This window comes from Cadophora gregata (assembly GCF_030347475.1).
Source record: "Cadophora gregata isolate MNR1 chromosome Unknown scaffold_13, whole genome shotgun sequence".
In the NCBI taxonomy this organism is placed as follows: Eukaryota; Fungi; Ascomycota; class Leotiomycetes; order Helotiales; family Ploettnerulaceae; genus Cadophora; species Cadophora gregata.
In genome coordinates this window covers 1,304,346-1,324,223 of record NW_026695936.1, presented here as the reverse complement: position 1 = coordinate 1,324,223, position 19,878 = coordinate 1,304,346, and the positions used below count along the sequence as shown (strand labels likewise).

At 49.5% G+C, this 19,878-nt stretch overlaps 4 protein-coding genes across 5 annotated transcripts; 2 read left to right on the top strand and 2 right to left on the bottom strand.

Moving 5' to 3' along the window:
- Nucleotides 1-478: 478 nt before the first annotated feature.
- Nucleotides 479-1,936, top strand: ONS95_003905 (uncharacterized protein; the record flags this gene model as incomplete). Its single annotated transcript, XM_058497239.1, has 5 exons — nucleotides 479-703; nucleotides 755-1,112; nucleotides 1,236-1,342; nucleotides 1,395-1,565; nucleotides 1,619-1,936. The coding sequence occupies 5 exons, from the start codon at nucleotides 479-481 to the stop codon at nucleotides 1,934-1,936; spliced, it is 1,179 nt and encodes a 392-aa protein (XP_058353182.1).
- Nucleotides 1,937-3,240: 1,304 nt separating this feature from the next.
- Nucleotides 3,241-9,744, bottom strand: RO4 (Actin-like protein). 2 transcript variants are annotated; one of them, XM_058497236.1, is made up of 3 exons: nucleotides 8,974-9,744; nucleotides 8,029-8,858; nucleotides 3,241-7,958 (listed from the first exon to the last, which is right to left on the bottom strand). In XM_058497236.1, exons 1-2 carry the CDS (start codon nucleotides 9,277-9,279, stop codon nucleotides 8,229-8,231), a joined length of 936 nt encoding a protein of 311 aa, XP_058353179.1. In that variant the 5' UTR covers nucleotides 9,280-9,744; the 3' UTR covers nucleotides 3,241-7,958; nucleotides 8,029-8,228. The 2 variants fall into 2 exon arrangements, with proteins under 2 accessions (XP_058353179.1, XP_058353180.1); XM_058497237.1 differs by having other exon boundaries at nucleotides 3,573-8,343; nucleotides 8,394-8,858.
- On the top strand, nucleotides 3,854-6,823 carry ONS95_003904 (uncharacterized protein; the record flags this gene model as incomplete). Its single annotated transcript, XM_058497238.1, has 1 exon — nucleotides 3,854-6,823. One exon carries the CDS (start codon nucleotides 3,854-3,856, stop codon nucleotides 6,821-6,823), a length of 2,970 nt encoding a protein of 989 aa, XP_058353181.1.
- A 1,245-nt stretch (nucleotides 9,745-10,989) lies between the features above and the next one.
- ONS95_003902 (uncharacterized protein) lies at nucleotides 10,990-12,101 on the bottom strand. The gene has a single exon (XM_058497235.1). The coding sequence runs from the start codon at nucleotides 11,948-11,950 to the stop codon at nucleotides 11,510-11,512; it is 441 nt and encodes a 146-aa protein (XP_058353178.1). The 5' UTR covers nucleotides 11,951-12,101; the 3' UTR covers nucleotides 10,990-11,509.
- Nucleotides 12,102-19,878: the final 7,777 nt, after the last annotated feature.

Sequence of the window (19,878 nt, the reverse complement as noted above, 5' to 3'; positions counted from 1 at the left end):
CTCTCTCCTGGCTTCTGCCGATGCACCCTACCCTCCAGGCTCCAAGCCCCGTCGATCTCCTTCACGGTGCCTGGCACTGCCTGCAAGTGCAAGCCCTGCCAGCGTCATGGGGATGCCCTGGCGCCTGCACACAAATCTCCGTCTAGCTTGCTTCCCCCCTGCTTACCGTAATCCCGCGCTTCCCTTTTGTTCTTCGACGCCCCGTCGTTCTGGTTCCCGACCTCTCTCTCTCTTTCCTCTCCACCAAGATTTCTCTTGACCACTACAGTCGTTACAGTCATTCTTTGCAATAGTTCTCTTTCGTTCTCAACTTCAGTCATTCTTTCCCAAGAGATCTTTGTCGAGTCGACTGACATTCGTTAAGACCACTGTCCATACTGAGAATATCTGACAATCTACGACGTTCAACGACCGTACCAAAATTTGAAGGGAAGCAATTGGAGGAATCTTGATACCTTTCGACTATCTATATTTCAAAATGCAGTTCACAACTGTTGCTTCTCTCGGCCTTTTCGCCGCCTTGGCCTCTGCTAGCCAGCATGTTCCTGAACACTTCTACCAACGTCGTCAATACAACACCAGTGTCCCATCCACCACTCTGACCGTCTACGCAACCCAGGTGTACACAATCACCAGCTGCGCCGCAACAGTCACTAACTGCCCAGCTGGGCAGGTCATCACCAGCACTGTCGCTGCATACACAGTAAGATTGGAATATGAAGGGAAAAGGGGTGACTGTTGACATGTGTTTTAGACTGTTTGCCCAGTTGCACAGGCCTCATCCGCCAGCGCTGCTGTTCTCTCTTCCTACTCCGCTCTAGCCTCCAACACCGCAAAGGGCCCCGTTTCAACCCCCAAGGGAACTGGATACCCAACCAATCCATACCCAACCACCAAGGGCGAGGTTGTCTACCCAACTGCCAGCGGATCTGAGAGCGTTGTTTTGACCTACACCCTTGGATCAGGAACCTCTACCACTGTTGTTACTACCACCATCAAGCACACTCAGACTGCTACCGTTTACGCTACCAAGCCAGGATCCCCGGAAGAGTCTGGACAAGCCATTGCTGGTGTCCTAGATTCGCTCGATGAGCTGACCACCACCATCACTGGTAAGCGAGTTTCTATCTTTAGCCAAGTATTTCCGTTGGATCTGGTCGAGGTTTCTGAAAACCAGCTCGATACTTGCGTCGCTTTTACAATCTGAGACCAGGCCCACTAATACCTTCTGATAGGAACCTCCACCAGCACCCGCTACGTCACTGTTGTCCCAGCTGCATCTGCCGGTGGATTCCAGGGTATTGCCGGCTCTGCTCAGTGTGTCCCAGTTACCGTCACTGTCGTAAGTATTCACAAAGCAGAATCACATGAGCAAATACTGACCAACTTTGTAGACCCAAGCTCCTGTAACCGTCACCTTCACCGCCCCAGCTTACCCAACCAACACCGGCGCCAACTATGGCGACGTTACCAATGCCCCAAGTGCCAAGAGCGTCCCAACTGAGTCTGCACCCAACAGCGAGATTGTCTCCTTGAGCACCGCTACCGTTATCCCAGTCCCATACGTATGTCAACCGCACTTCAATCTGTAAGAATAACAGACTGATCATTATTATAGTCCACTGGTGCCCCATACGGAAACGCCACCATCTCCACCAAGACAAAGAAGTGCTCTTCCGTCTTCCCATCCGGCGCTGCCATCCCAACTGGAGGCTACTCAGTCAAGCCAGTTGAGTCCTCCAAGACAAAGACGAAGTGCTCTTCCGTTTTCCCATCCGGCGCTGCCATCCCAACTGGAGGCTACTCAGTCAAGCCAGTTGAGTCCTCCAAGACAAAGACGAAGTGCTCTTCCGTTTTCCCATCCGGCGTTGCCATCCCAACTGGATACCTAGTCAAGTCTGAGTCTGCTGCCCCGAGCACCCCCTCCAGCGCCTAGGGTGTCGTCAGCTCCTCTGCTTCAGCTGGATACCCAGTCAACGCCTACCCAACCTACTAAACGCCTCGTCTCATTTCGATTGATCTGAAGGAGGAGTTTTGTGAAAGAGGGGGGGACCTTGGCTTGGATAAATCTCAATTATGATTCTTGCGCTATATTAGACTTTGTTTTTCTTGTGTTTTTATATGCATATGTTTGCCTCTTTCTTGACGTTGTGATAGAGAAGGGCGGACGAGTTGAAGGAAATGGATCCGCGTCTGGATGTGCCAGGAGGGCGTAGTGTATATACGTTAGTGTATATCTCTTGCACCTTGCTGTATTGTCTCCTGCTGCTACCTTGAAACTGTGTGCATTGTCTTTGACTTGAAGTCAAGGAGTGAAAAAGATGGGACGGGGACCATGCGACGAGATGATGGTTGCATCACCAGCTGGTTTGGAAGGGCGTTTTGATCGATTCTTGATTCTGGTATATAGGCTGGTAACCTAACCTACCTTATGCTAGATACGTAGGGTTTAGGAAACAAGCGATTTCACTTAAATTACTGATTAAGAGAGAGTTTAAAGTGAGATATGCTTCCGCATATCCTTCCCCTGCCATGCACTGTGGCATCCCAGCGCAATGTGAGGATTTATTGATCTGAGGATCTGATGATGCAGAGATACTCCTGTGTTGACGATCAGTGTATTTCAGGACGTTTCATCTTGAACATGGACTCGAGATCAAGGAGCGTGGTTATGAGACATGGATGGCTGCCGATTGTGGCTGATGGGAATACGATGCTGCCATGCGAATGATGTGTCGGAACTCGAAACGAGGTCTGGTCAGAGTGTAAATGTCGAGACTGTTTTTCAAGAATATTTTTCATATTGTTGAGGGATTGTTCAAGTAGGAGATTGAACTGCCTCAGTGTTGAACTGTAAATAGCTTCACTTTCACATGACCCATCTAAACCCCAGAATTGATTTAACTTGGTTTCTATTTCGAGCCTGTCCAGACTATCCATCTAGCCCTGTGATGACGAGGGATCCAAACCGAACCAAACCAAACAGACCCACGCCGGACAATCACCCAGGACCAGATACCAGCTGCAAGCGAAAGGCGGTCAAAGTGCTAACAACATCCCTCGAGATCCGGGCATGGCCATGAGCCATTAACACAAGACATCTCGTCATATTTCCGTATCACTGCTATCACATGGATTGTTTCAACTAAGCATCAAGCGTCAAAGCATCATAAACTCGAACGTTACGTGAAGCTCAGCTGAGCCGTTATAAATCTTAGAAATATTAGAAAGAAACAAATGAAGAGGAGGCAATCAATAAAATGATGCTTCTCGCTGCTTCTTCCCTTGCGGTAGTTTGATGCTCGGTAATCATCGTGGCTAGCGACGGAAGCAGCCTAGCACTCACATCCCGCCCGCAACCAGCTGCCCAAGCGCACCCAGCGTTCTGTTTGTGAGGGTTCCATTGCGTTGCGTTGCGTTGGCTTAGCTTTGGTGGTCCAGCAGGGAAAGGCAAGGAAGCCAAAGACTCGGTCGAGGCCTCTTACGACATCTTCAACCTTCAACCTTCAACCAGCCTCCTTCTTTTCCACATTCTCCCTTCTCTCGACCTGCGCCTGCACCTGCACCTGCACCTGCACCTGCACCTGCACCTGCACTGCCCGCTGTCTGCTTACCTTACCCGCATTCGTTCTCTTCTCTGTACTTCTCTTTGGGCATAGCTTGTTCTGCAGCCGTCATCGTTATATGGACTTCACCCCACACCTCGTGCTTCTCTTCACCAGCCACCAGATACACTCACTTGAACCCGGCACTGCGGCATACGTGCGACAGACTTGACGATAGATATTCGTATAGAGAGACGAACTCCTCTGTTATAAGACGACGTCTACCTTTCAGACAAATACAGCATTTCATGATGCGTCGCGCTTCAGAGAACCTCAGCGACCCTGATCGCAACCTGGCAGAGTCAACAGGCCCTTCCGAAATCCCCGAGGACATCCCCGAAGACCTCGACCTGATCAACGAAGAAGCAATCGACCATCGCATCCATACTCCTCCTCCGCGCATAGCTGCACGCTTCTACCGCCCTACGACCAACCGTCGCAAGTCCTCCGCCGCCTCGTCCCGGCGCAATTCGATCTCCTCTGCACACTCACACCAGTCACAGCTCTCTAGTCGTCATGGAGGCTCGCAGAGCAACTATATTGCGCAGCACTTGCGCCGTGCATCGATCATTGAAGACAGAAAGGCTAGATTGGCGGACCGAGCTGCACACGCGGAGAAAGTACGTTTGAGGGCTGCTGTTGCGAAGGCCGCGCCAAGAAGTACCACGAACAGCGAGGAGAGAGCGTTGGCTGCCCAGCATGCAAGGGAAAAGAACCTTGCGGAGATTGTGGCCGCCTGTGCTGAGGAGGTTAAGAGAGCGAAGGGGATTGCGGAGACTATGAAGGAGAAGAGAGAAGCGGAGGGCAAGAAATTGAGGAGGGAAATGGAGGAGAGACTCGCGGAGGCTGAGAGGAGGAGAGAGGAAATCCTTAGCAGAGGGCACTCCTCGAAGAGAGGACGATCTCTGAGTCAGCCACGGAAAAGCACATCACCATTGCCCTCTGTTCGTGAGAGTATCAGCGAGGAGACAGCCGCATTGAGGATCCAGCAGAAGTGGAGGGTACATCGAAGGGCCAGAGCTCTGAAGGACTTTGCGGCTCTCGGTCTCACAATCGATAGCGTACGCGAGACAACCTTCGAAAATGTGGTCGATTTATTGGCTCAGGAGAAGGTCCTTGTCGGCACGGCCCAGATCCTTAGAATATGTGGATTGAAGGAGGGAGAGACAGGCTCAGTCAACGAAATGACTGCAGTCCGTACTTTCCTCAGTGCTTTCCTCATCCTCGGCCATCCAACCCAGGTTCTCAGTGGAAAGGTTGACATTCAGGAGCAGGAGCAGGTGGGAGTGTTACCAATGCGGAGAGATGATCTGGCTAATCCACAGTTGCAGGACCTCGTAGCAAAGGCTCGAGATTTGCTCATTTCTTTCGAGAATGTGCTGTCGCGCCTGAACTCTGCAAATAGCTATACGCCTCCGCAGACACAGCTTTCTACTCTGTCAGAAGTATATGCTACTTTCTTCAATGCTTTCATTGCTTGGAAAGCTAGAGATTCAACGACTCTCATAGATATGATGGTCCTGCAGTTTGTGGAATTGGATTCCATCTGGCAGTCTGTCAAGGACAGTACTGAAGAAGCCGTGACGGACTCTTACCGAGATGGCATTCGAGAGAATCAACTCAAGCTCATGGTGAGAATCAAGAGACTTGCTGGTGCACAGCAAGGCAAGAAGTTGATTACGAATGCTATCCGAGAAGCGCGGAAAGTCAAGGCTGTGAAGAAGCCAATTGGAGACTCCCGGCCTCGTGCTGCCGAGTCTGTTGAGCCCGAACAACCTCCTTTGGCTGATCTGGCAGCTTCAGAGAAGGCGGTTGATTCCCAGTTGCAGACCTTGACACCTCCGCCTACTCCTCAGAGATACCAGAAATCGTACGCTGATGAGCTTCGCATCGCCAGGCCAATACTGCCTCCGAACAGGATCGTTACTCACGAAATTGCCATCAATCGTGAGTATCGTATCGACGAGGACGCTCTTGAAGAGAGAACCACCATCATGCAAGCAGTTTTTGATAAAATGCGCCAAGAGATTGCCTCGGGAAACAGTGACATCTGGGTTCTTGCTATGGCAGAGAATATCAGAACGAGACTTCAGCAACTTCTTAAAGAGGGCAATTCCACGCATCAAATGATTGGCGAAGCACTCGACAATGAAGTTGTGGCTCGCGAGCTGCAGGCTGGATCCTTCTCTTATGAGAAATTCTTTTCTTTCATGGCCTCGCTTCTTCCCAAACTCTGTGCTCCATTCCGTGACGCGGAGATCAAGGAGGTTGTCGAAAACAAGATGCAGAATGGAGACGTTGTAGAGCGCCTACAAGCATTAATGCACGGTATCGATCTTATGCAGCTTGATTATGCCAACTTCATGCTGCAACAGGCTGCTCCAGCTCTAATCAAGAATGCAACAGAATACGAAACTTCTATCTTCGGCCAGATCTTAGAGGAAACAGCCAGCAACCTGCCAGTAACTGAGACTGCTTGGAGAGAAGCCAGGACCAAAGTTGTTGCTGAACATGCCAAAAGAGATCCGGAAATGGTCAACTTGACAAGGGCCCGACCCACTCCTGAGAAGATGTATACACAGATGCTTGTGGACGTTTTCACGTCACTCGACTATTCATTACCTATTCCAGAGACTCTTGAACTGGACTTGAAGCGCATAACTCGCATTCGAGCTGACGTGCTGCGCATTGTTACTTCCGGTGCAATTCTCCTGCAATGCAAGAATATGCTCAAGAGAGACGTCCGCAGCCAGTGGAAAACAGAAGCAACACGCATCTTCTCCGTCCTCGAGAACGCCAAGACACCCGAGCAAGCCAGCCAAGGCATCCAAGCAGCTCTCGAGTCCTCACGGAGCATGCCCGTTGCAACAAAGAACCACATCAAAGACCTCGTCCTCCGTATCGTCACAACATCCGCATCCTCCGTCTCAGGGGCCATCGAGCTCCGCGACCCCGTCACTAGACTCCTTATGACAAGACTCAGAGGCCACATCCTGAGCAGGCTTGCCGCCAACACGGAGAAGGAGAAAGTCAAGAGCGCGAGTACCGCGAGTGAGAGGCTTGCTAGTCTGGGATTGCCGGAGTTTGTGCATAGGGTTGGAGCGATTGTCGAGGAGATGGCAAGGGTTGGAGCGCTCGACAGAGAGAGTCATGGGATTTGGTACGAGGAGATTGCCAAGAGGGTGGAGGAGAGTGAGGCTGGCGCTGTGACAGCGTGAGGTGGTTTGGGATGAGTCGTTTTGAAAGTCTCTGTACGATGATCTTGGCGTTTTTGGGAAGCATAGGTTTCATTGATTGCTAGATCGGTGCATTGGGTTGGGTTGGCAGGCGTTATTGGATTGGACATTTATCCTCGAGACGAGATGCTACGATATGGATGGGTGGAGTTAATGGACTGGGCTGCGAGGATGATCGGATGATGAGGAAGGGGCAAGAAGGCACTATTTGGTTACTTCATGATGACAACGATTCTCCTTTTCCGCTTACTCAGTTTACTCTGATCAGGTCTGTTATGGTATTGGGTAGTAGGCTTTTTTGGAACGGACAGGATAGAACAGGGCAGAACTGCATTTAGCTGCATATCTATCTACGGAGGTTGTATTCTTTGCGCAGAGGATGGAGGCCTAGAATGAATGGGATATTAAGATCGTTGCACGTACTCGCTCTTTCCGGCTGTACGATTGATATTTGATGTGCCGTGATATAGATATGGTCATGTGAAACGTGAATAATGTTTATTGCATTTGTAGAGTAATATACTCAAGGCGTTAAGATCATATCACATTCTATGGATTCATCAGTGGTCAAGTTGTCATCACATGGGTCCACACCGAGGAAGCTTGTATTGGTTGATGAGGTGGGTATCATTGAGGAATGGTATGTGGGTAGGTAGCCGGATAGCAGCTCGCCTGTTTTCTGAAAGACAGGAGCGGCTAGCCAGTGTACACAGACAAATGATGTACAAGTTGGCAGTAAGGCATTTAGAAAGTCCCACGGCACCCTGAATACGCCTCTATCCCTTCTGCAAAGAAGTAGACGTCTCAAAACTCCCTTACGCCTGCTATTCATGCCTGTCCTCTTTCGCTTGTACACATGAACTAGCCCTTCATTAGGCGATTCGCGCATCCGTTTCAATGGGAGGGGATTAGAGGCATGTCCTTTGGAGAGTATTGTGCAATATCCATCAGTTGCTATAGGTGTTGAGTTTAAGGGTATGCTGATTTGGATTGGATGTCGAGATGGTGCGTTTGTATAGGAAGGCGCCCAGGTAGTTGGTGGAAGGAAATGGGCCTATGTGAATTTCGTGTGGATGATGTCCGGGTTCTCATGCCAGTCGTCGATGCTGACCCACATCTGTATTTACCATTAGCCGACTCATCCAAGTGCCCCCTAGTCAGACACACCATGGAGCAGATGAACGTACCTTTCTGAACGTGCTTAGCCCAGCCAAAATACTGCCTCCAATCCAAGTCGAATATTTCCTCTCCGGCGGCGCAAAGATCTTGATCCGCATATCCTTTACAGCCAGCCTTTGCACCTCGTGCAGTAATCTATCTCCAAAGCCTTTCGTCAATGTACTGCCTCCAGAGAGTACGATGTTGCCGAAGAGGGATTTGCGCAGGTCTAGATCTGTGCGGTTAATGGCATCGACGACGATTTGGTGGATGCCAGGGTATTCGAGGCCAATGATCTCGGGGTCAAAGAGGATTTCTGGAGCGCGGAATCTTTCCTGGCCGATCTTTGGGATATTATTATTTCTGCGAGCTGCGCACAGGAAGGAGCTTTTACCTTGATCTTATTACCATCTGGTAGAGCGTACTCTACCACTCTCGAATCTCCACCCATCTTCCCTGACGACGCAGCCCACTCCTTCTCCTCTTTCTTTGGATCTGCCGCTACGTAACTGACCTTCTCCTTGATCATCCTCACAACCTCCTTCTCAGCACTAGTATGGAAGACATATCCAGATTTCCGTAGTAGCAACTGCATATATTCCGTCACATCTCGTCCCGCAACATCTATCCTCCGTATCGAACTCGGCATGGCGAACCCTTCGTAGACAGGAACAGCATGAGATACACCATCACCAGCATCGAGTACTATGCCTGTTGTTCGGCCGGAGGCGTATAAGGAGAGGACGGCTTGGATGGAGGTATATAGTGCTGGGACGTTGAAGGTCTCGAACAGGATCTGCGCGGCCGTGTCGCGATTACTTCGTGGATTGAGAGGTGGCTCTGTTAATAAGACTGGATGCTGCAGGTTCCATTGTTAGCCAGTACCCTGATACCAAAATCTTAAAGCATCATCGAAGGGATCATTTCCAGTAGATCATGGCCTTGCTCCTTGATAATCCACCTCCAGAACTCACCTCTTCACTTAAAGTCTTCAAACCCTCCCCATAAACCCATTCCCAGATTCTCTCCATATCATCCCAATCAGTAACAATGCCATGTTCCAATGGATACCGAATCTTCAGCAGCCCTCTCAATTCCTGTGCCCGCTGCCCTATAAACACGTCGCCTTCCAATGCGCCAGCCAACACCCGCAGATGCTTCGGCCGGCCTACGAAGGACGGAAAATAGCATTTGGGGAGGTCGTCGCCGGCGAATCCTGCACGAATTGTGCCGGATCCGTTGTCTAGGACTATGGGGGCGTTGTGAAGGAGGTCTGCCATGGTGAGATTTAAAGGGAGGGTGGATGCCCTTTGCAGCTGGCCTTTTGGAGCTCAGGGCAAGGCTGGAAATGTGCGGTTTTGTGAGGTTATTGCGTCCTTTTGTAAGTTTCGAAAGTAAGATCTGGATAGACGTCTTTTAATGGTGACTGGGAGCTGGTGGGCGATGGTGGTTGGTGGTTTGCGACCTCCAGCTGCGGGAGAGGTTCGCGTCTGCCAAAATCTCAGGTACGCGATGGTTGATTGAAATGCAGGGGAGCTTGATTAGGCGAGATATCTTGGCATTTAGCAGTATTCAGCTCCAGCACAATGTCAACAATGGAAAGCAGACATGTGAACCATCATATGATGTACGTTGGCCATATTAACCCGTAGGTCTTCCAAAAACCAACACCTGTAAAGTTTTATTTACCTTTGGATTTGAGGTTCTGCCACGGTCTCTATTTGCACATGATGCTTCCATAGTCCATTCAACCGGTGGAAGTCTTACCGAGCCCCTGAATCAGAATTGACAGTAGCTCCTGGTATCATGTTCATCATTAAGGTGACCGTCAAACTTAGGCAACGGTGAGGCCAGTGGAGAATCGCCCGATCACGGACGCGCGAGGATACCAAATTCTCTGTCGTAGGCATGATTCTCACAAATATGATTTTGCTTAAATGTCTGGGCTACCCTAGCCTCAAGCTTCTCCAGTAGAAAAAGAAGATAGAGATGAAGACAAATAGAAAAGCTGCCGTGAACCATCTACATTTTTCACATCTCGAACAGTGAGATGCTATGAGTGAGTCAAGTACGGAGGAACCAGAAGCACCTACACCTCTTCCCTTCCCATCGCAACATTTGCTAGATCACCAGCCTCATCTTTTCTTCTCCTCCCCGTGATAGTTTCACACTATTCTTGCCTCTCACCCAACAAAGCTAGCCCTCCCAGACACCCGTCCTCACCAAACTCAAACTCCGATTACGTTAAAGCCCGCCCCTACTGTAGAGCTCTGGGGTCTCCACCTCAAAAGGGCATGGTGGCACAGGCCTCGCTTCCCCGCATACGCCTCAAAGCGTGCAGCACCAGGGCAGTTTCTGTTACGGCATCGTGAATGCAAGGCTAGCATTTTGCAGATCTACAGAGGGCATGGGAGCCAGTGCTAGCTTCCGGTGGTGGCATGTGTGCTAGTTGTTGGTCTTTTGGGATTGGTTTCCACTGGCTTGAAGGAGGGACTGGATGATCGGGCAAGAGCTGAGAGAGTCGGTGTGTGTCTTGTCCTTGCTTTTGCTTGAAAATCAAGCAGCATTCAGGAGTGTTGGTGGCATGTTCAGGCAAGGGAACGAACATACTCGTCACTTACTCAATGATCTATCCAGGGTTTCAGTATGGCCTGAGCGAGTCCAGCAATGCACTGGTCGTTTGGCCGCATGTGTCGTGTCTCCAGCTCCAGAGGCACAGGGTGCACCAGCGCTACTGGTTAGCCAATAATCCACTTGGCCAACAACTTTTTGTTGCACGTCTTATTTTTGCACTTCAGAATCTTCCGCGGAGGGCGATGCCAGACTGGAGCGGTTCTTTCGACGGACGTAGGGGGATTTGCGACATTGGGTGGGAAATGAGACGTCGAATTTGTCTCACAGGTGCGTTTAGTTGTCATGTGTCACTTTCTAACGTTAGTCAATGTCAAAGCAAATACGATTTCACAATTATATGAATGTGAAGAGATGAGTGGAAGATTTCTCATCTTTTATTACTATCTGCTATCTTATGCCCATCCAGAGACCAAAATTCATCCCTAAATCGGAACAAAGTTCTTCAAAATACAGTACAATGACAACAAGATTGTCGGGTATATCAAAAGAGTTGGGGTATATCCATCGCTGTCGCTGTGTCGCCGCTGACAAAGGAAGAGATTCAATAAAAATCACCAGGACAGGAAAATCCGGAGTCATGCCAGCCAGAAAGTTCTTCCATCCTGAGGTCCCAAGCTATGTTTCGTTTTCCGTTCCGCAAATTCAAAACCTATGTAACACCCAATGTGGAACCATGACCAGAGATGAACGCCGTGATGATGATGATGATGCATACGCCTGTCGCTTTTCTTATGTTTTGATGTTGCGCCGTGTAGAAAAAAAAGTATCCTTATGAAATCATGCGGGAGTCAGAACCAGCCCGCTTGAATGATGCCGCCCATGATGATTGAAAGCCGAGCGCCGTTCGCTGAACCGTAGGAGTCAAGAGAAAATGATCTAGCGACGATCGAGGGTGTGGCTCAAGCGACCGAAGAATCCACTTCGTACGCTGCCATTGCTGTCCGAAGAGCTGGATGAGTCCTTGCGGGATGTCTCTGGGCGAGTGGAGGACCAGTTGCCGGCTCCTCCGCGTCCAATATGGTAGACAGCTCCGTCCTTCATCTTCTCCTCGCGAGTCTTCTGGAGTTGCAACTCCTCATCAAAAGAGAAGATGGCACGCTCGGAAGGGCTGTGGATGTTGCCTGCTCCTCCACGGCCGCTGCTGAACTTGGACTTGCTCTTTGGCAGCCCGTTCTCGAAGAGAGAGGCAGGGCCACGAGCAGTGCTGCCGTTGGAGGTCTTTGGCGCCTTGAAGTAGTTGCCAGCTCCTCCGCGTCCTGCGTGTGCGTAGTGGTTAACGCTTGGGTGAGGCTCAACGAGTTGAAAGTTGGATGGCATTTTGGTTTGTTTGGGTGGGGAGTGGCAAAGAGGAAGTTGTGGTGAGGATGGCAGAGTGTCTGAAGTGTCTGGTGTAGCTTGAGAGTGAAGCTGTGAGCAAGTCTTGCAGTGAATACGTGACTTTGGGGTGATTGCTGTGTGGTGAGTAGTGTTGGGCAGTTTGGTAGCAAAGCGGACGAAGGCTCTTATACCCTACCTGGCCTTCCTTCCCCCTCATCGAGTCATTGCTGAAAAAGCTTTCAGGTCTTTCACGATGTTTCGACGCCTAGACAGCTTGCCTCCCAAAACTGGTCGTCGGGGCTCTCGGCCCAGGAGCTAGACCCAGGCGGTGCCGCTAACTGGCTCGCTTGGCGGGGCGATTTCGTAACAGAACGATGCGCGTGATGTTTGATTTGATAAATATTACCCCCTCAAAACTCCTGACTGGAGGGCCAGGGATGTCCTAAGAGCATCGTGAGATTTCGTCAGCGTTTCTGCTTGCTGGTTTCTCGGCTGCCTCGCCTTTGTCTGCGGTGAGCGAGGAGTGCAAATTTATGGCATGACCAAGTCCGGACGGCCAGATTCCATTCCAGGACATGGCAACGTGCTCAAGGCTATGGAAGGCATCATTTGACAATAAAGACCGGGCAATAATTTTGCTCCTTGCGACTCCTAGACAACGAGGGTCTTGATCACCAAGAGGCGTCGTTAGACGTCTGATTAATCTCCCCCCTCTGTCAACAAAGTTTTTTGGCCTTCAAGCTTCTCATGCATAATCGCCTCAAGATTAACATTCTGTCTGGTCTTCTCAATTAACTTCGTAAGGTGCTTGACCCAGCCTACACCCGGCAGTCGAGCACTGAATTGTGCAAACAGTACCTAGTGCAGTGCATGGCATCTGAGATGCAGCTCCCCATAATTCGGCCCACCAGCCAGTGAAAACTCTGAAGAGCCTAAAATAAACCAGTACTGTATGATTTTCAGGTACAATTATTGAGGTGCAGGTGACACGCATACCCGCCTGTAAGCGGAGATGGATCCGCCAGAAGAGAAACTAGCACCTGGCTAACGGTGATGTAATTTTCTGGGGAAGGGGTCGTGCAGGGCACAGCCAGGGCGAGGAAGGCAAGGAAAGGGCAAATTTTCACGCCCAGTAGTCCAGCGACCGACTTGGCATAGTGAAATGGATCCAGGAATGGAAATGAGAGCGCTAAGAGAAAATCTTCACAGGGCTTGTCCTTTGCTGGAGGCTGGCTTTGTTTGACTGAAATGCGGGGAAGGAGAACTGAAGCTGAAGTGAGGCCAAACAAGTCTTCGGGCTGGCTTCCATGCATAACCTGGCGGTAAGGAACACTCGGAGCCGAGCGATAAACAGTCACGAGTGGTCTGGAAGGAGCCTGGAAGGAAATAACAGAGGTCATGAGGCATGGGCATCATTGGACAAAGACCACATGGTCTCGTTGTCAATGCAAGGACTGGGTTGCCGCTCGCTGCGGACTTCAGGTCAAGTGCGTGTGTTTCCCATTGTACCGGTACAAGGTCACAAGGAGACATCGCACAGGAATGTACCTAGGTAGCTGATTGTTTGAAGGCGTTGACGATATCCTCATGTGACGGCGGCAGCGTCAACAACAAGTGGCCATTGCGTGAGGAAGACTTGGCTGGACTTTCAAAGGCATCTGGAATGCTCTCTCGCAGCAGGCATTAGCAAAACAAATATAAAGTGGACAAATTGACGAAACAACTCTTTGCCTCTCATGTGGTATTACTGTAATGGATGATTTACGACTGCAAAACTACTGTTGGGAATTGATGGGAGCGCAAGGGTCTTGTTCAGTTCTGTTCACGGCGCAACCGAAAAGACGGGTGGGTCATGGTCACGTGTAACTCGCTTGCCTTAGTGTACACTAGCGCAGGTCGTGGAATTCTCTCCCATAAAAAGCTCGCGTTCTTTGGAAACTCTTCTATCCGCAGACCACACTTCAATGAATCATTTCTAAAGGTTCGTGACGAGAACAAACCCTCTACCGTCAAAATTCTAACCATTCACACAGTTTGCGTCCTCTTCTGAGCTCCTTACAGTTGCTTCAGACTCGCACCTGCGACGATGAGCCATCTCCTCGACGCCCAAGAGTGAAGCCGTTCACTTTCGCACTGTCCGCAAAGATGGCGATTCCAGCTCGCTGGTAATTGTATAGAAAGCGGTGATGATCTCGGCCCTTTCCTTGTGCGCTTCGGCCACGGGGTCTGGGTGGGTGTTGATGGATGTCTGAGCAGTCCTTTTTGTTTTTTCATTGCACACCTTGATTTATCAAGGTCGCGAAGAAGAACTCTTCGTTACGCGCTCTGTGGGGCGTCCTTAGGTGGGATTAAGGCTACTTCGGCTTTGTCCTTCCTATGAAGGAGCAGATACTGGCAGGTGTTGACTCGTTCCAGGTGTTGGGTCGTTCTGTAGCTGAGCAAAAGCATTGATGTACCTTTGATACTTGTCCCGATTCCTCAAGATTCTTGGGAATGTTTTGGTCTGGTAGTAGAGGATGGGCGTATTAACGCCAAATAAAATGAAATCACGACGCGCTATTGAATTGTAGGATGTAGCTCAGAAGCCATACCTAGCTAGTCAGCTTCTGACATGCCGAGTAGATTCTGATTTTCGGTTTCTGAGAGCTTACCTGCTGAGAATGACAAGTAATGCTACACCATCGGTCGTTTGGATAAGACTTGAGTCGTCGAACAGCTGCTGAACAGCAGATTGAACCCTCAACAAAGTGGTGCTAACAAATTGATGTCACTTCAGAACCCGTCCACCAACCCCGGCGACTTGGTGCGGTCAGGATGCAGCCAGGTTAGTGAATCGCATTTGCTCTAGCAAGTCACTGAGCGAATTGCAGGCAGCAATTCCGAGTGAATGAGGAAAATATTCACCTCATGAGAATCAAACATGCTGTAGTGCGTTGGAGGAAGGAACGATGAGAAAATCTGCGCGTGGCAACCTCTGTTGGTGGGGTGGTGACATGTTTGTGAATCGACGACATTTACTCAGGTTGGCAACTTGCAATGAAAACGAGCAGTCACCTACTGCTCCTCGAGATCAATCAATGCACCTTCTATGACGAGCTGTGGCAGCAACGAAGGGCACGCCACTAAATTGGGTGTAGTCCAAGTACAAATGCCTCCTCGTATTCAAATTCTTGTGCTGGTCTTCTATGTTGGCCTCCGGTGTCAACAATTGCGGCACATTTTATTCAATCACCATCTAAAGTAGCTTATAACTCCACCTCGTACTCTTGTTGTTCTCGAAATTGCTCAACCACTTAATCCGCAGCCCCACGACCTTCGAATGCCTTTATCATCACTGTCATTCACCCGCTACGTTCTGGCAAGGATTTGAAGAATCCAGCACTACGAAACTTGGACGGTAATGAGCTCCTTGTTGCACCCGGTCAATACCTCTCATGGCACCGCGTGGTCAACAATTCGATATGCCTCTGTCAATAGCCAAACACAAACAACACCAGCATGTTATCAAGCTTAAATTTACCGCTCATATCGGCATGTGGGCACTTGAGCCAAAGCATATGATCGTCACGGTGATCTACTGTGCTGGATCAACACAAGAGATCAAAGAGCACGATAAAGACCACCGATCAGCGATCATTCTCCGAAGTTCATTGATGACGGATCGTCACTCCCATCCTCATATCCCCGAGCCAATTCAGAGTCAGCAGAATAGCTGACACGAAAGCTCAGCTTGATCGTCAATGTGGTTTCATCAGCCACCAAGATGAAGGGAAGCTTCCTGTCGTCAGACTGCCAATTGTTCCACGACTCTTTCCGGTACTCCGTCGCTTCCGGTCTTTACTGCTATTGATGGACGTTCAACTTTGTCTCTGGCAGAGCATGAAATGGATGCCACTCCAAACTATTCGCTGGCTCACGACGATATCGGAAAAAGGTCTGGCTGCCATGTCTTTGTCTGATAGTACAAGGCGACGATGCAAGTCATACGACAAGGACAGCCCATGGTGGGTAACAAATGTTGCTAGATTTTAACACGCCAGTCATCCATCTAAGTGTCAAGTGACTCAGCCATATCAATAGACGCTCCGAATTCTCAGTACAACTTTATTGTGAACCTAGCTACTTTGGGCAGGCCCTGGCTTATATTCATAGCACCTGAATTACTTGCAAACCAAATGGTCGAGCCAAGCTTACGCTTGGTGAAAAGATCTGCTTTATGCCTAAAGTGTCACAAAGAAAAGTTGCCCGTCAACAGCCTGGCAGGATGATGATACTCTCCTAGCTAATATCTGGTAGGATGATAGCAGTTTATGACTCAAAGAATTGCAGTAGAATTTGGACACCTTCAAGTCAATCCCCTGTCTGCGACGACAGGATTCTTGGTCCAGCGTGTAGTTGCGTCATAGAAGCAAAGTCCTCGGATGATCTTGATAACAATATCAAGACACGGTCGAGCCGATATCATCGGTTGAGTAATGGATTTCGTCTGAAGATCGAATGTGGGGGGTTCGGTGTGCTGGCATCCTTAACATGCAGTGCTCCGAACATTCGGCAGGTTCAAGGCTCTCGCAAATCAGGGTCGCGAGAATACGTACGATGTATAGACAACTTCTATGACAGGGGAGAGTTTTGGATCTGATCGATGGCGCGCTTTTGGGGACATTCAATAAACAGCTGCCAAGTAACTCATGAGATCTAGCTCTACAGTCGCCACTGTGTCGTCTGCTTGTCCAATAAGCACGTCCATACATCAGCGTGTCTATCTGGCCACGCTATGCAGCCACAGAATCGCCGCAGCCACTTGAAATGTTCCAGACTCGAAGTTGAAATTGTTAATCAGAAACTGGGAGGTAGATCTACCAGTCAAGTTCTGAACGCTTCAAATCGGCATTATCTTGTACCACTATACCTGTACCGAGACGTCCACATGATCTTGCTTCTTGCAAAATGTGTGTCTTTTTAAGGAGCGAACACCCCCCCACATTGCGATCTCGAGAATGGGCACACAGCATCCTGAAAGTACCAACAGCGAAAAATAGCAATAGGAATAGAGTTTTGACGAGAATAGCCAAAATCGATGCAAAATATACCCCACGGTAACACGACAGAATGACATGCCCGTGTTGTTTCCGTGCTGGAAACCAAACCTATCATCTGCACAGTCGCTAGGACGGCCATGGCACTCGATGGCAACGAAACGACGTGCCGAATCTCATCATCCGTACCACCTTCCACAACAGCAAAGCTATCAAAGGCTACCATCGCCTGGGTCATTATCGAAGATAATGGCTCGCCAATGGGAAAGTCAACATGCACTTTTCTTTGCATGAGCTGGCTGAGCGAGCAAGATACAGAACCTGCAGCAGGGCTTACCGTTATTGCAAACGGACGTCGTGGAACGTTCGAAAGATACCTGAAGTGAACCGCCGGATAGAAGGAAGAAGGAATGCAGGTCAGCAGGCTGCGATATGCAAGCTTGGCAGACTGACGGGATGGCTCTGGGCGATATCTGGTGTGGTAACGCCGATAGCAATGGTTCAGGGGCCAGAGAGAAGATAAGTGGGGAGCAATCGCAATTCTAATGCTGTGTCTCATGGCGTATCCCACCTCAGATGGCCATGTCTATGGCACCCAACTACGGAGATACCTCCGTCCTCGTACCACCTGGCCTACGGGCTGCAGCAAGTGAGCCATATCCATCCAATCTCACCTAACACAACGAATGGCAAAGTAATGAGAATATTTAAGCATATCTGATCTTGCTGGTAAATTCTGCCGAGATTGCGGCAGATATCTAGGGGTTTGAGCGTCACAAGGAAGAACGTGTAACATTCCAGAACTGTATCTGTAATGGAACTCAAGCTAAGCTGTATGTGCCCAGTTGGGATGCCACGCACATGGCATACTCTCATAATCCTAAATTGTAATGGTAATGTTTTTTGGGGGTACAGGCACTGTCCGCGTGTGGGAGAACCAATCGCAGTCATAAGAACAGCCAGTCAACAAGCTTGATCCTGTTTTGGGGTGTTAGGTATAGTGAGTATTTTGGTTCTGACAAGATACATGATAACGATCGACTATATGCTAAAGTTGCAGATACAGGGAGACAGCAAGACTACCGATAAGCAACAGCCCGCGTGATGACGCTTCTGGTCCCGTACCCCCTATCCCCAAATGGAACCCCCATGCCGACCCAGTCAAAACGAGCTCGGTATCACGACACCAGCTACAGCCGGTCATGACCCCCGAGATCGGAAAATGCTCTAATAAGCCTACGAAGCCGAAGTACAGAAGCAGAAGCAGAAAAGCATACAGTAGTTATGACATGTTTGCAATGAAATATAACAGGACTGGGGCAACAAAATAAGCGAAGCGAGAGTTCTAGCGAACGACGACCTCGGATCGATGCTCACTGAAACTTCACTCCACCTTTCCTCTCCTCCTTTCATCCATCTCGCCGGGAACTCCAGTGTCGCCACCGCTATGAGAGACAAATGGAGACAAGAAAATGGAGGAGCTCATGATAGCCGCATGGCAGAGCTGGTCACCTTAATGCCAAAGATGGGCTGGGCTTTACAAGTATTCATAGTCGACAGCGCTCGCAATCATGGCAGTACCCGAGACCGAAGGGTGGCCCGAAAGGTACGAAGCGGTCTTGATAATCACTCCAGTTCCTCCACAAGTTGCACAAGTTCCAGAGCTATGGAGAATTAGCTCAATGATCGCACGGATGCATATGCGCAACACTCTGGCTCAGGTTTAAACTTACGTGCGTCCACCTGCGCAATCAGGACAAGTCACAAAATCCATATCGCTATTGTAGCTGTTGATTTTCACCATTCCAGCGATACTGGGTAATGGAACATCGGCGTAAAGAAGAAGTGCGGAAGCGGACTTGGACGAATCGATGTGACTTGGGCAGGGAACCATCACTGTGCCGGCACCTTTACAAGTCTTGCATGTTTCGCCTCTAAAGGTACAATCAATGAAATGATTCAGTCACGGTGAAGCGTCGAGAATATGGAAGTACTTACTTCGGAGCATGCCCCCCACAACTTTTGCAGGTTTGAACGACATAACCACTGACGCAGCCACAGTCATACATTTGAGTAGAAAGCATACATAGAGCCATTGTGCGATGGTAAGATTTGCCTTTGAGAAGCTTGATGACTGTGATAACAGAAGAATTTCGTATAGAACTGGCAGGTAGGAGTTGAAGAAGTCTTTGGTCTCCTGAAGTAGATGACCAAGGTTCTGATTTGGGTTTGATATCTCGAGAAGAACTTGTTGTTATCTTTCCCAATTCAAAAACCCGAATGAGAAGAAATATTGGGCTCTTCTTATACTTCAAGAGGCTCTCAAAAACCCTCAACTAGCAGCATAAGTCACAGCTAAATCAGCATTCGCCCGCATCTCTCCAATCTCGCAACCATGGGCTGACTCTACTCCACATCCTCATCGTGACATCAATCATAATTTCCCTCATTGGGTGTAGACTGACAAGTGATTCCAACCCCACCCCTTCCTCCGAGATAACAGCCCAGGTTGAGGCAAAAGTCGAGACAGAATCTCCCGCACCACTCCAATCACTACAAGAGAAGCTATCGAGAAATCAGGGGTCTCATCACCTCCCCAGAAGCCGAAATCGAAGATGGACTGCATCTAACTACCTCAGAGCGCCTCTTTGCGATTGGAGACAATAGCAGGGCCTCACCACCCTTTTTCTGAGCAGCTCCTTGAATGCGGGAAGCAATACTAGCGGATAGACATGCATCCCAGACTAAGCCTGCGTCTTTATCTTACGATGGTCTGCTGATCCGCTCATCGAGATCTCATTTTTCGCAAAGAGAAGCCATGGCCGGGGTGTTTACTTGCTCGGGATTCCCAATGTAATGGAGACGAGGAAAAGAAATATAAGTCAAGCGTGG

Excerpts from the sequence above, each read along its gene's own strand:
- RO4 (XM_058497237.1), bottom strand. The coding sequence starts at position 9,279 with ATGGCAGACCTCCTTCACAACGCCCCCATAGTCCTAGACAACGGATCC. Across the intron at positions 8,859-8,973 it reads TGAAGACTTTAAGTGAAGAG|CATCCAGTCTTATTAACAGA; the intron begins GTGAGTTCTGGA and ends TGGAACCTGCAG. Across the intron at positions 8,344-8,393 it reads CAGATGGTAATAAGATCAAG|ATCGGCCAGGAAAGATTCCG; the intron begins GTAAAAGCTCCT and ends AATATCCCAAAG.
- ONS95_003902 (XM_058497235.1), bottom strand. The coding sequence starts at position 11,950 with ATGCCATCCAACTTTCAACTCGTTGAGCCTCACCCAAGCGTTAACCAC.